Source organism: Clarias gariepinus, chromosome 13 (genome assembly GCF_024256425.1).
Source record: "Clarias gariepinus isolate MV-2021 ecotype Netherlands chromosome 13, CGAR_prim_01v2, whole genome shotgun sequence".
Classification (NCBI taxonomy): domain Eukaryota; kingdom Metazoa; phylum Chordata; class Actinopteri; order Siluriformes; family Clariidae; genus Clarias; species Clarias gariepinus.
In genome coordinates, this window is record NC_071112.1 from 20,418,603 (window position 1) to 20,433,237 (window position 14,635).

A 14,635-nucleotide genomic window follows, 5' to 3' on the forward strand; every position below is an offset into this window, starting at 1 on the left:
TTCAATGATTCAACTTTTCAATGATCTCTGTTTACCTCTAGAGTATTTTGAGCACAACAGCTTTGAGCAGTTCTGCATCAACTACTGTAATGAAAAGTTGCAACAGTTTTTCAATGAGCGCATACTGAAAGAGGTATGTAAGTTCGTCAATTATCTTAATTTTTGTGCTAAGAAATAGCCATTTGATTTTGTTAATTTGGAAAATATTATGGCAATGCAAGCAAACATTCCTGTTAAATATATTTGTTTGTTTAATATTTTGCATTATATTTTATAAGTAGTTTTAATTATAACAGAATTTTAACTTGTTCCATGATTTGTGAAATATAATCCTGCTGTTGTTCTTATGATTTTAAGGAACAAGAACTGTATCAGAAAGAGGGCTTGGGAGTAAACGAAGTTCATTATGTTGATAATCAGGACTGCATAGGTCTGTATCATTGATCCTGTATCATTCATTCTTTACTATCTTACCTATTTTAAGTAATGCATTATATTATGCTTATAATAAGCAGTAGCATTTGCCCTAGTACAGGTTTTAAGTTTCTATAATATTTTGTCCTAATTTTTCTATTAGCTTAACATACACCACATACTGTATCTGTGGTTCCTACTGTAGCTGCTAATAAGTCAGATGTACATGAGAGGAAAAAGGTCTATAAGTTTGAAATTCATGTAAATGGCTGAGTGTCACTGCACTGCCAGGTTCAGGTCTAGGTTAGCTGTATTCTTATTTGCCAATTCTAACTGAGCACTGGCAGATGAACTTCATATGCTATACTAATTATCATCATCATATTATTATTATTATTATTATTATTAACAAAAAAATATTCTCATTAGTTTTATTCTGAACAAGAAGAACAAATAATCTGACAATTGACCTCAGTTACAAGCATATCAGTGTAGCTCATCTGCTTTTCCTTTGTAGTATAGCAAGCTATATATCTACAAGATATTTTTGAATATAATTGTACATTTCTATCACATTAACTTGCACAGTAACTTAGCCAACTACATTAATAAAGCAACTTGTCCACCAATGTAGCTGACTGTACATAGAAACCCAATTCTTCTAGCACTCTTTCTTTTTGTGCTGACTCCGAAGCTAAATTTGCATTTCTTATAGACATATGGGGAACCTATTCTCTTGGCACACCGTTCCTACTGTAGTGCTCCCAGGGGCTTATTAATTTTTTTTAGACTGGGCTGCATACATACAGTATCTAGGACTATGATGACAATAAGAGCAAAATACTGAATCAGCTCTAAGGAGTATCTGGTAACACATATGAACACATACCTCTGTAATTTTTGTACACAATGTACACATTGTCAGATACATTTTAAGTATTTGAGTCTTCATTTGTATTTTTTGCAAAGGTTACAGAACTGTTGGTTAACATTATTTTCAGCACTTCACGGGACTCAGCTGTGTCCTAGATAGCAGTTCTCCATCTAACAGGACAAGGCACTTGGCACAACGCTTACAGATATTTTCCATTCAGAGGCTCAGGCCATGCTAATGCTTCCATTAATAATTCAGCCTATTGCACATCCTAGTGACTTGCAAATGGGCACACGGGGGCTCGACTCTATTTCCCCTCATCAATCAGCTCTCATTTAAGCACAGGTGTCTGCTCATGCAAATACATGAATGTGTCTGTGTCTAGTCCTCGGTCACCTGCATGTTTTGCTGATGAATAATGCAACTCGTAGATATCCTCATTCTGAATACCAAATATAGCAAAGCGCTCCTCGCCTTCATTCCATTAAATTTGTTTTGGGACGGACATGCTCTGGATAATAGCTGATCAGCTGGGTCATCGTATGCTAATGCAGTGTGCTATCTCTGCTGCATGCTGCAATTTCTAATGCTGTTTATTCCTCTGTAGACCTTATTGAGGCAAAACTGGTAGGAATTCTGGACATCCTTGATGAGGAGAACCGACTACCACAGCCCAGTGACCAGCACTTTGTTGAGGCTGTTCACACGAAGCACAAAGACCACTTCCGCCTCACGGTTAGCTATGGCCTTCAACAGTTTTCAATCCTGAAATCTGAAAAAGGAAAATAAATTAAATAAGTGTGGGCAGATGTTAATTAGCGATTGCATTGATGATGTTAGTATCCACACTAATTGCTTTTATCTACCCTATCTATATATAAATTTGTTTTATATCTTTGATTAAATAAATTCTTTTGATCTTTTGATTCAGCTGGAATTGTAATTTATTTTCTTTAGATTCCAAGAAAGTCCAAACTAGCGGTCCACAGGAATTTAAGGGATGATGAAGGATTTATCATCAGGCATTTTGCAGGAGCCGTGTGCTATGAGACTGTACGTAAACTTGGTCTTTGTATTAGAGCAGACACACTTTACTGTTTAATTTAATATAATAATAATAATAATTAAAAAAAATTATGTCTATGTCAAGGTTAGGTATTTTGTTAATATTTTATTAATATAATTTTTATTCATGCATATTAGTTTTACTTTACTTTTCACTATTACATGCCCATTATATTTAGCATTACATTTAATGCTTTTTAAGAATTGTGATGTCAGTTATAATGGTGAAAATTTTATAACAAAAATAGTATTTTTCAAGTAATCGTGTACTACAGTATAATTGACTGAGATTGAATGAATGTATGTGTATAGCCTTATTTTCTGCCTGACGCTGACTGTTTATACATCTGTGCAGACCCGTTTCGTGGAGAAGAATAACGATGCCCTCCACATGTCCTTGGAGTGCCTTGTATGCGAGTCGAAGGACAAATTCGTCCGAAATCTCTTTGAGAACAACTCAAACTCCAAGGACTTCAAGCAGAAGGCTGGCAAACTGAGCTTCATCAGCGTAGGAAACAAGTTCAAGGTGAATTCCTGCTTTTCAGATGATCCGAAAAGACCAGGTTTATCATACTGTAGATGCATAAAAAAAGTTTTAGAAAATGCATTTTGGTCCTTCAAAACTGCAAAGGATTGTTTCTACTCAGAATTTTCCCTCACTTTTTAGTAAAGTAGGATAAATGTCTGAGAAAGACTATGTGAACTTGACCTCCTGACTTTTAGCTTGGTTCTCTAATTTTTCTTTCTGTCCCTGTTTTCCTCTCCTTCTGCCCCCTTAGACCTTCTCCTGCTTTTCCTCCATCCTTGAGAAAAAAACTTGTATGTCTTAAATATAAATATAGAATGGCAGAAACAAGAAGATAAAGGAGAAAGGCTAAAACATTTAACTGGGTAAGACTGGCCTGAGAAATGTAACCCCAGGAAGAGGTGTAGTTTACCATGTCTCACCCCGCCATTACAAGTCTAAACCCAGTCACATACTCTACCTACATTCACTGCTCTGTCTTTCTGCTTCCAGTTCACCTTCTTGTTTGTGCGAGAGCTTCATGATGTCTGAATAGTCTTTTCATCGTCACTGTAGTGCTGAATTTACATTTTATTGTCTTTTATTCATTTTGTAGGCCTTAAGGAAAATGGAAAATTATAATTGTGTAACCATGCAACAACAACAGAGATTTCTTCCTGTAACAGATTCTCATATTTAACCTCTCTCACTGAGTTGTTGGTATGGTTGTACTACAACACAGCAGTGAGATGCTCACATGCAGGCTTACTGGCACAATGCATGTTTCCCACCACTTCCCATTATATATGCATTTATATGCCTGCTGCCGTCTATGATTGTAGTTTGCATGGAACAAACTCAATTTTTGTATTGTATACCCACTTCAAAATGCTAAATGCTTTTTCTTTCAATTTTGTAGACTCAGTTGATTCTTCTACTAGAAAAGCTTCGCAGCACAGTGAGTATCTGTGCCCATTCCTTTAAATTATGTCTGCTGTCAACCAACAGTGTCAGGTTTTTCATTTACACTGCCTGGCCAAAAAAGGTGTTTCAGAAAGGCCAGGATCAAGTAAACAACGCAGCAAAAAAAGACTGCTGAAATGACTGAAACTGGGTTAAGACCTTTTCACACCATAATTAAAGCAACATAGTAGCACCTAGGACTACAATGTCAACTTTGCATAAGGAAAGTCTAAAAATAGTCATAAATGACTTTAATTGGAGATCAATTAAATGCTTGGTGACATTGCATGATAATGATAGCAGCAAAAATCAGGGCTATATTTAATAGTGCAAGTAAGTGCATTTTGACATGGACAATGTGACAGGAACTCCCAGGAGTGGCATGAAACAGCTACAGTACGTGGCCATAAGAAAACCACTTATTCACTTGTGGTTGATTTTGCCACCACATTGGGTGCCGTAATCAAAGCCAAGGGCGAAACAGTTGGCATGTGCAACTAATTTATTTATTTTTTGTCCAGGCAGTGTACATTTGTCATTAAAACATGGCTAAGACTGGGTGAAACATCCCAGGTAGGAAAATTGACTTCCTTTTCCAACTCAGAAGTTATAATAAGATAATCATCTTCTTCTTCTTCTTCTTCTTTTTTTTTAAACACCTCATTCACTAACACAATGCATAAGATAACTAATATCTGAATTGTTGGTTTGATATAATATTTACATAGGGATCCAGCTTCATCCGCTGTGTGAAACCCAACCTAAAGATGGTGAGCCACCAGTTTGAGGGAGCACAGATTCTGTCACAACTACAATGTTCTGGTACGAGTCCTTGAGTGCATCTGCAACACACTGCCATTTTAGACTTAGATTTTTTGCATTGCATGTTCTTTGCTCTTGCCTGGATTTTGTGTAAGGTTTATGACTTTCTCCACATTCCCAGTAGAGTTTCAGTGTCTTTTCTTCGACCTCGCACCAATAATCATGTCTCATCAATCTCAACACTTGTTTTTTTTAGAACATATATACAGTATATACCCCGCTGAGTAGATGCATCAAATGCGAAGAGCAGTGATTTGTTTTTCATTATCTTCCTAGGGTGGTCTTAGCCTGGAAGGGCTTTGTTAATGAGCATTTTCACATGTCATAGCCTGCATTTGCAACTGTTTCTTAGAAACGGTTGTTGCACTTAATGGTTGGTGCACTTAAGACCTACACAAAGTAGCTCTAGAGAATGAGTGTAGCCAACAAGCTATAAATATATCGGGTATATGTGTGAAGGCTCATTATTTTTGCTAACCTTAATAATAAGGTTAGCACGTGAAATGATCCTGATTTATTAGTTTTACTTTCATTGAATATATCCAAGCACACAGTATAGGCAACAAAACATTTTGTGAACAACATAGTGATTTATGTTAACCCCTTGGTTTGACTTTCGAAACATTTTGCACAATAGAATTCTCATATCGATCTTGGTCAAATGTTGGTCAAATTCTTTTTAAACACCAATGTTGTCCTATGCTATTCCCAGGAATGGTTTCAGTACTGGATCTGATGCAGGGGGGGTTTCCTTCCCGAGCTCCTTTCCACGAGCTATATAATATGTACAAGCAATACCTGCCAGGCAAGCTTGCCAGACTTGACCCTCGCCTTTTTTGTAAGGTAAGTCTTTTTTTTTTATTGCAGCTTTTGCTTTTTCTTTCTCCCTAGAGCTTTCTGTCTCTGACCCTTTTGCATGGAATGTATCCACTGCAGGCTCTATTTAAAGCACTGGGGCTAAACGACAGTGATTACAAGTTTGGACTAACAAAGGTGTTTTTTCGCCCTGGCAAGGTGAGCATAAATTGTCAAATCAAACTTGTTTTGGCTTTGAATTGGAAAAAAAAAAAATTATGGAATATAAAAGTGCAGGGATTGCTGTAGGAACATAGAGCTGATTGCGATACGCATCTTAGTTTGCAGAGTTTGACCAGATCATGAGGTCTGACCCAGATCATTTGGCGGAACTGGTCCAACGGGTCAACAAGTGGCTGGTGTGCAGCCGCTGGAAGAAGGTCCAGTGGTGCGGACTGTCTGTCATTAAGTGTAAGTTTTCCATGGGATGCTGGTTATGCACCATCAATGATATAAGCAAGCTTTAATAATTACTTGTCTAATATCTATATAGAGAGTTTTTTGAACATATATTTTATTCGAAATGAGTAAATTTTGACCCATTCATGATGGTAAGTTTAGCAAGCTGCATCTCAGTAGTAGTAGTAGTCTGGACATATAGCCCAGATAATAAAATCACCCCAGGTCTTCTGGTGAAAACATTTATATCTCTTGAGCTCCTGAAAAAGGTTATGTGTTTTTGAAAATGTTATATCAGTGAAAACATGTCTTTTATTGATCTTCGCCTGCTTGCTAGGAAGACTCAACAGGGCATTTGTGAATTGAAAGTCTTGCCTATGCTTTGTAAATGAGAACATGTATTCTCACCATCTTTTCTCCTTTCTCCTACAGTGAAGAATAAAATCAAGTACAGGGCCATCGCCTGCATTAAAATTCAGAAAACGGTTCGCATGTGGTTGTGCAAGAGGAGACATAAGCCTCGGTAGGTGCCATTCTTCATGGTTTCAAACCACTTATGTCCCATTAACTCATCATTCATGAACCATATGTATCAGTAGCTTTGGTATGTTTATATCCATCCTGCTACTTTACATTTCCTTATGACTGGATTGGCTTTTCCATTGCATTGCAGTGTTGATGGTCTGGTAAAGGTTCAGAATCTAAAGAAGAGAATGGAAAGGTTTAATGAGGCTGTGAGTGGTCTAAAAGAGGGCAAGCTGGAGATGAGCAAGCAGATTCAGGAGCTGGCTACGTCCATCAACTCCCTCATGGCTAAGATTAAGGTGAGGTTAATGAAAGTTATGCTTTAAAAGAAAATACCTCATTAAGTAATTACTAGATTGATGAAATCTTTTAATCTAGGACAAGGCACATTGTAAGTGTGTGACGTGTTGTTTTTTAATGCCTTAGAAGCCTGGTGTCAATTTGCCATTCATAATACATCAGGCACCAGTCTGTCCATGGACTAGTGAAGATAAACTAAGGATGCTATGCCTGGACTGTTGTCTCAAGCGCCATCTGCAATTTTCTTATCTTTGTGCATGTATTATTTTACAGCACAAGGTAGAATTTCTCAGATCACCGCATAGGTCCCTGTTTTACTTCAGTTATCTTCACTGTAGTGACAGGTAAAGACTATTGGGCAGCTTGGAAATATTGCACAATAATTTAACCTAGCATAAAAGCAGATGGTTGGTTTCTGTGGTTAATGTCTTAGCAGGACAAAACACAAAGTACAAATGACCAAGTCTGTGTGCGACTTGTTCCAGCAGGTATGATTAAACACTAATATAATTTGACTGGCCTCCGAGTGTTAGGAAATAAATTAATGTTAAAATTTCAATCATCTTAATCTTGCTCTATCCATTAGTAGTCTTTGCACATTCCAAACCTTTAAGCCTTTTTTTCTAGAGTGGACTTTTTGACGGCTAAACCGTTTCTTACTCTTACATTGGGGAGAAGGCTTTCATGTTTCAGACCAAATGTGAGCTATTGGCAGTGAGGTTCAGAGACTGTGCCCTCCTCTCCACCTCAGTGGTAACTGATTGACACCAGAGCTGAATCTTTTCCACTCGACTGCCTCGGTAGCCTCTGTATAAGTGCCTGGTCCCTTTGGTACTTCTTTGTCCCTCTGCTAGACAGTACTAAGGTAGTGTTCTGGATTAATCACACCCACAGGATATGAAAGCAAGCTAAGCTTTTATGGGACACACCAAGTCATGTTGTCTTCTTTTGCTAGGAGAGTATACCTGCAGGGATAAATGAGCAATACATGGCCAGCATTACATGGGAATTTACTCCCCCCCCTTTTAGCTTACAATTGCTTGGACTGTTGGTAGCTGGACATCTGAAAGCATGCATACTTAGTTGATACTCTTATGAATTTGTAGCATTATGAAAAATTCTGGTATCTGGTTTTAGGGGTTCTGGAGGCACACAAATGCTTAAGTTTGATGGCAGATTTGTAAAAGTGTATTAGCTGGTGATGAAGTATGGTAGAGAAGAAATAGAGACACAAATGTTTAACTCATCACACATGACAACTTAAATGTCTTCTACATGACTCCTTAGTCAAAGCTAATCTAATCAGGTATCCTGGGTATTTCCAGCATTTTGGTTCTGTTTAATAGCCCATTTTTGTGTTTTGTTATCTCAAAGACTACGGTGATGACCCGCACAGAGATTGAACAGGCATATGAGGACCTGGTGAAGCGCTCGGAACAGCTGCTTTCCTCAATGCAGAAGAAGAAGCAGGAGGAAGAGGAGATGGAGAGGCTGAAACACATCCAGGAAGAGATGGATAAAGAAAGAAAGAGACGTGAAGAAGAGGCACAGTTACGCAAACAGGAGGAAGATGATCGTCGCATGTAAGTCTGATTTAATCTTTGCAGGGATTTGTTCATTTATATCATCAGTGTTCTATGACATACTGTAGAAGAGCATTACATTCTAATGTCCTGTCTCTGTTACATGGTCTCCTGTCATACTATTATTTGCTTACATTGTAAATCTGTTTTTCTAGATAAAGAATACATGTTATTTCGAGTGCATTGGCACCATTAATCTACCTTTCTCCATTTATTTTATCCTTATTACAATAAACCTACGTGAAATTTTTATGATTATTATAACCTGACTTTTTGAAAAAATTAGCCGCTGTCAAGAAAATGATTTGACATAGTACAAAAAATGCTGCAAAAAGTATGTTACTCATTAAGTCACTGGATTAAAAGTTATCCACCTACTGTATACACCTGGATAGTGGAAAATAAATATTTAAAAGGTCGATATTAATTTAGTGCTATTAATTTAGATGGATCTGGATAGCTGGAAATAGCAAACAAAATTGGAGGAATATGTTTTTTTTCTTACCACAGGAAAGCAGAGATGGAGCAGAAGCGGAAGCAGGAAGAAGAAGAGAGGAAGAAGCATGAAGAGGATGAGCGAATCCTACAGGTATGACACATTTACGTTTTTACTACATTGGCTGATTTTATTTTTCTTTTGCTGGCCTAAATTGACATCTGCCATTCATTCAGCAAGTTACTCCTCCACACACTCTCATGCAGGCTTGTTTAGAGCATGTATTTTACAGAAAAAAACTTTGCACTTTAGTACTGCCTTTGTTGTAGATTTTTTTTTTTCTTATTTTATGACTTTTCTATTAAGCGGGTAAAAGATTTCTGATTTCCAAAAAGTTTCAGAAAAATATTTCTATGTCAGAAAGGTCTTCAAAGCGTTGTCACGAAATACTGACTTAGTTTCTGATTACTGTTTGTTGGGGTTTACAGGGCCTATTTATGTATTTCTTATTTCTTCATTTTTGGTTCTTGCTGTAAAGCATTTATTTGCATGTGCCTATGACTTTTGCACAGTGCTGTATGTTGTATAATTACATAAAATTTTTATTAGCTACTACTATAGCCTGGCTGCTTTTTTATTTTTTTTTGCACAGATGTCAAACCATTTCTTTGTTCTGACACCAGCACTAGTTAAAAGAGGTTGCATGCTTAACGTCTGGATAAGGTCCATATCCTGTCGACCCCAGGGTCAGCTTCCAGTGAAGCAGTCATGCTTACCATTTCTTACAAGCTCTGCTTTCAAACTAAAGCCATGTGTTACTGAAATGTTCTGTTTGATGGATCCCACTGCAGATCCCCTACTGTTATGGTGAGAGGTTATTTGAGAAATTCATGAAAAACTCAAAACTAGGTAATCCGTGCAGTCAGATTTACAAAAGACCTGCAGGTTTTAAATAAACATTGTACACACGGATTATTTTTATAACCTCAAACTGAAATAATATTTTAAAATATAAAAGGGAATACTAACCATTGTATAATATGCATATGTTGCAGTTGAAATTTTAGATTTAAGATAAATATCTATACTGTACATAAATGTCTATCTATCCATGTCTTTCAATAAAGTAGTGTTTTTAAATGAATTAATAAAGAAAATGCAGTTGTTAAATAGGATAAAATAGTTCAAATAGTTCATCATTATACCTGGGCAAAGCATTACAGAATCAACAATGAATGGTAAGTAGTGTATTAATCTGTATAATGTTTCTTTCAAATTGCACTGAAAGGCAAAATGTAATCCAGACATATACTGTAGCTGCAATAAGAATCTTCCCCATGTGATTTTTTTTTTTTTTTTGTGCTGCAGGTGGAACTGGACCTCCAGTTGGCTGTAGAACGGGAGGAGGAGGTTCAGAGGCAAGCAGTACTGGAGCAGGAAAAGCGAGACCGAGAACTGGCCATGAGGATAGCTCAGAATGAAGCTGAACTTATCCAAGATGAAGCTCAGATGGACCTCAGCCTACGCAGGTAGAAAAACATACAGTACATACGCATAGCAGCGCTTTCCTGTCACTGCTGAAGTAAATGTCAGGTAATGTTAGATCCACAAAATTCTACAAACCGCAGATGTTCTCGCACTGAGACTTCTGTATGAAAAAAGCCTGCTGCCCTGCTGCTTTTGTGAAATAGCATAAAACCCCAAACTGCAGCCAAGTAAACAGCTTTGTGACTGGAAAAAGGCTTTGTGATTCAAACTAACATTGTGTTCACCCCCAGGGAGCTTATTCCTGGCTCAATTGCCACATGGACCTACAGAGTATGTGTTCATTGTGAAGGGATGTGATGATTGAAGCTAGACATGCTGCAAAGAGGGTTGTATCTTTAATCTTCTATTCATAAAAAAAGCAGTATTCAATACTTTCTTACACTGGTCATAAGTAACCAGACAATTTTTCTCACATTCTTATTTCAAGTGATGGGCTAACTGGCATTGCTTTTTCTACACGTAGGTATAATTAGGGCAAATGCGAAAAATCCTGCTTTACCTGACTCTAACTCACTATGGCCAATGCTTTTTTACAAGTTCTCTTGTCCGCTCTAAATCTTTCATAAACCTAGACTGCAATCTTCAGCAATAAAGCAGTCATAATCATTGGCCAAATTCTGGGTTAATATTAGCCTAAATACGACACTTATTTATTAATCATCATATTCGGTAAAATATTTAAAGGATTACATGAAATAGATCGTCACTTTGCTTATTACAAAATAATTACAAATTATATTTTTCCCCTCCAAGGTCAGATTTAATCACTTGATCACTGTGTCACTTAATTTAGCTCATGCAGTTACTTATGTTACATTTAAAGTTTCTAGTCTAATAAGTGAACTGCTTTTGCTCAGTCATTTCTGCTTATAAATTTGTTTCTCCATGTGCATTTGTGCAGTCTGACAGTTGGACAGTCTGAGCAAAGTAGCTTTGCTACTAACAGCTGTCAAGAGTAAGAAAAAAAAAGTCAAGAAGTTGTGTATGTGTGTGTCAGCTTCTCTGCAACATTTCTAAACAAGCAGTTTGCCTGCTCCAGTGAAAACCGGACCAACACTTTCTTATAAAGATTAAATGTTGAATGTTTCTTTCTAAATTATAAGCTGAGCTATTTATTTAAAATGTGTTCAACTGAAGCTTCTAAGAAATTACAATTACAGTGGACCAAATTACTTTTACATACACTACAAGTCAAAAATTTGGACACATCTTTTAAATCCATGTTTTTTTTCTTTGTAAAATATTGCTGAAGGCAATGAACTGCTTTAAAAAACTGATATTGTAATGTGTCTGCTAGCTGTGTAAAGCCCTCATAATGGCTCTAATCTGAGGTGCTGTAATTTGGTAATTTTTGAGGCTGTTAACTCTAAATGTACTTCTCTGCAGCTAAGGTAAGTTTGGGTCTCGCTTTTCTGGGGTAGTCTTCATGAAAGCCATTTTCATCATGGTGGAGCTTAATAGGTTTTGCAAATCCACTTCAAGAACTGAACAACTGACCGTTTTTTTTTTTTAAATCTCCAGTATTGTCGTAAAACGTAGAAAAATTAATCCAAACTTGTGTCTGAACTTTTGAATGGTGTCTAAACTCTTGACTGGTCCTGTAAGTATTAAAGTTTCCTGCTGAAACTGCAAGAATAGTGACTTTCACTGTAAACTTTAATCAATCCTAATTTGCCCACCAAAACATTATTTATAACATTTTACTTTCAGGATTTTGTACACATTGGTCTACATCACACAAGTACTGCATACTGGTATTATGCCAATAGACCAGAAGTGTTCAGGAATGACGCTAACTGATTTTATTATATGCCCTTCTATTAACTTTCACTTTTCCTCATTGACTTATTGGCTGTGTTCTTCTAACTGTACCATTGACACAATTTGCAGTTCTGTCAGAGGCTGGGCATAGTAAGATGAATGGAATTATGAATCACATCTGACTTTGTGGTGCCATAGAATCTGTTTGAACTGAGAGTAGCTCTGGTTAATAAGCAGTAAAACCTGACTTTGATTGAACTCTCAGAGAGAACAGGCATGATCCTTACCCTATTGCTAAATCCCGTATCCACATGCATTCTCTTTGTTCTTGCAGCCTTTTTTTACATTCCTTCCATGCTTATGGCTTCTACTGCCTGAACTAGCTACCCACTAGCTCAACACTGCAAAAGCACAGCCTTATTGTCTCAGTGCCTTATTGATTTGGTCTCTAATTACTAGAGACAGTAAACTGTAGATTTTTTAGAAAGTTTCCAAGGGAGGCATTTTTTCACCCTCAGCCTAAATAATCTAAATGAGGTTTATTTAAACAGCAAGCTGTAAGCAGGTCACTTGCATTTTACTAATGATTAAATGTAAATGATTTTGTGTTTTTAGGGGTCCGCAAGTCCAAGCCAGCAAAGCAGCTACTGGGGTAAAAAAGCATGACCTAAGCAAATGGAAATATGCAGAGCTTCGAGATGCTATCAACACCTCCTGTGGTAAGAACAGGGTGTCTTTCTTGCTTCTTTCACATTTTCCAGCCAGAAGAGATGTTTTGGGGAAGAAAATGCATTTTGGTGAGGAGATTTTTAGAAAATGCATATTCTTCTTCACAAAGTAATAGAATAAATAAATAAATAAATAAATAAAATAACCATATGATCAGTATTTCTTAGTTCTTTGCTATGACGAAATTTAATATTGTGCATGATAATTAATCATAACTGTTATTTTGTTTAACCATTTTGTCATGCGTCTTATACTTTAGATATTGAATTACTGGCAGCATGCAGAGAGGAGTTTCATCGTCGTCTAAAGGTCTACCATGCCTGGAAGTCAAAGAACAAGAAGCGCAACACTGAGTCTGAGCAGAGAGCTCCCAAATCTGTCACTGAATATGGTAATATAGAACTGTTGCACACAGTTCATACACAGTGGATACAGCATGTAATTCAGAATTCTTAAAAAATAATAGTGATGCACTTTTGATAATTAAGAGGTTCTCATAATTTCCTTTGTAAAATCAAATAACCAGTAACCAGATCAATAATTGTTTTTGTAGGAAATTATATTTCTTCATGGTAAATATTTTACTTGTAGGTTTAGTGGAGTAATAAAAAAACCAACAGACCCAACAGTCATGACCTGCATGCACCTGATTTTGTGTAATTGAATCATTAATTGAAAAGGGGCGTGGAGTTCAATTAGAGAGGTAAATTATTCTGTGAAAAACAGGTGTCAAACAAGTTCCCCTAATTCATGAATAAATGCAGAAAAGGTTTTCCTGTGCATTTCCCTTAGAAAATCAGAGTAAAAATACAGTAGGTCGTTCCAGACATTGTTCAGAAGAACAGCGTACTTTGATTTAATTAAAAAAAACTTCTTCTTACAAAGAAGTGCAGCTCTGCTAAAATGATATCAAATGCTTTTAAATGGAGACCAAAACCAGAAAGACATGGAAGAAAACGAAAAACTACCATTCGAATGGATCAAAGAATAACAAAATTGGCAAAGACTCAGCCAATGATCATTTCCAGCATGATCAAAGAACATCCAAACTTACATGTGAGTATTGTTACTATTGGAAGATGGCTATGTGAAGCTAAGCTATCAGCAAGAAGCCCACGCAAAGTCCCATTGTTAAAAAAAAAAAAGATGTGCTGAAAAAGTTATCGTTTGCCAAAGAACACATTGACTGGCCTAAAGAGAAATGGCGCAGTATTTTGTGGACTGATGAAAGCAAGATTGTTCTTTTTGGGTCTAGAGGCCACCGTCTAGACCACCCTCTTGTCAGGCGACCCCAAACACTGAATTCAAGCCACAGTACACTGTGAAGTCAGTGAAGCATCAGCATATGATGTGGGAATGCTTCTCGTAGTATGGTGTTGGGCCTATTATCACATTTCAGGGATCATGGGTCAAGTTGAGTAAATCAGAATACAGTACTTAAAGAGGTCATGTTGCCTTATGCCGAAGAGAAAATGCCCTTGAAAGGGGTGTTTCAACAAGACGACCCCAAACACACCAGTAAGCGAGCAGCATGTTGGTTCCAGACCAACAAGATTAACATTATGGAGTGGCCAGCCCAATCCCCAGACCTCAATCCAATAGAAAACTTATAGGCTACATTAAAAATGCTGTTTATGAGGCAAAACCAAGAAATGCAGAGGAATTGTGGCATGTAGTACAATTGTCTTAGGCTGGAATACCTGTTCAAAGGTGCCAGAAGTTGGTTGACTCCACAGATGTGAAGCTCTCACAAACCATGGTTATACAACTAAATATTAGTTCAGAGATCCACAAGAAAGGTTAAACGTCAAGAATTTTTGTTTAAACGGTAAATTCATCACTTTGTAAAGTGATGA

The 14,635-nt window shown here is 37.0% G+C and overlaps 1 protein-coding gene across 3 annotated transcripts in view; it reads left to right on the plus strand.

The window, feature by feature from the left end:
- Positions 1 to 14,635, plus strand: part of myo6b (myosin VIb) — a 39,350-nt gene that overhangs the window by 18,757 nt on the left and 5,958 nt on the right. For 2 of the 3 annotated variants that reach the window (XM_053510001.1, XM_053510000.1), the window contains 17 exons: positions 42 to 133; positions 358 to 430; positions 1,896 to 2,023; positions 2,246 to 2,341; positions 2,709 to 2,879; positions 3,778 to 3,816; positions 4,550 to 4,643; positions 5,356 to 5,486; positions 5,580 to 5,657; positions 5,780 to 5,909; positions 6,330 to 6,420; positions 6,571 to 6,721; positions 8,097 to 8,305; positions 8,816 to 8,894; positions 10,110 to 10,270; positions 12,666 to 12,769; positions 13,039 to 13,170. In XM_053510001.1, the coding sequence (XP_053365976.1) occupies positions 42 to 133; positions 358 to 430; positions 1,896 to 2,023; positions 2,246 to 2,341; positions 2,709 to 2,879; positions 3,778 to 3,816; positions 4,550 to 4,643; positions 5,356 to 5,486; positions 5,580 to 5,657; positions 5,780 to 5,909; positions 6,330 to 6,420; positions 6,571 to 6,721; positions 8,097 to 8,305; positions 8,816 to 8,894; positions 10,110 to 10,270; positions 12,666 to 12,769; positions 13,039 to 13,170 (1,959 nt within the window). Of the gene's footprint in view, positions 1 to 41; positions 134 to 357; positions 431 to 1,895; positions 2,024 to 2,245; positions 2,342 to 2,708; positions 2,880 to 3,132; positions 3,245 to 3,777; positions 3,817 to 4,549; positions 4,644 to 5,355; positions 5,487 to 5,579; positions 5,658 to 5,779; positions 5,910 to 6,329; positions 6,421 to 6,570; positions 6,722 to 8,096; positions 8,306 to 8,815; positions 8,895 to 10,109; positions 10,271 to 12,665; positions 12,770 to 13,038; positions 13,171 to 14,635 lie in introns of those variants that run through there. The other variant, XR_008361866.1, reaches the window with a different exon arrangement.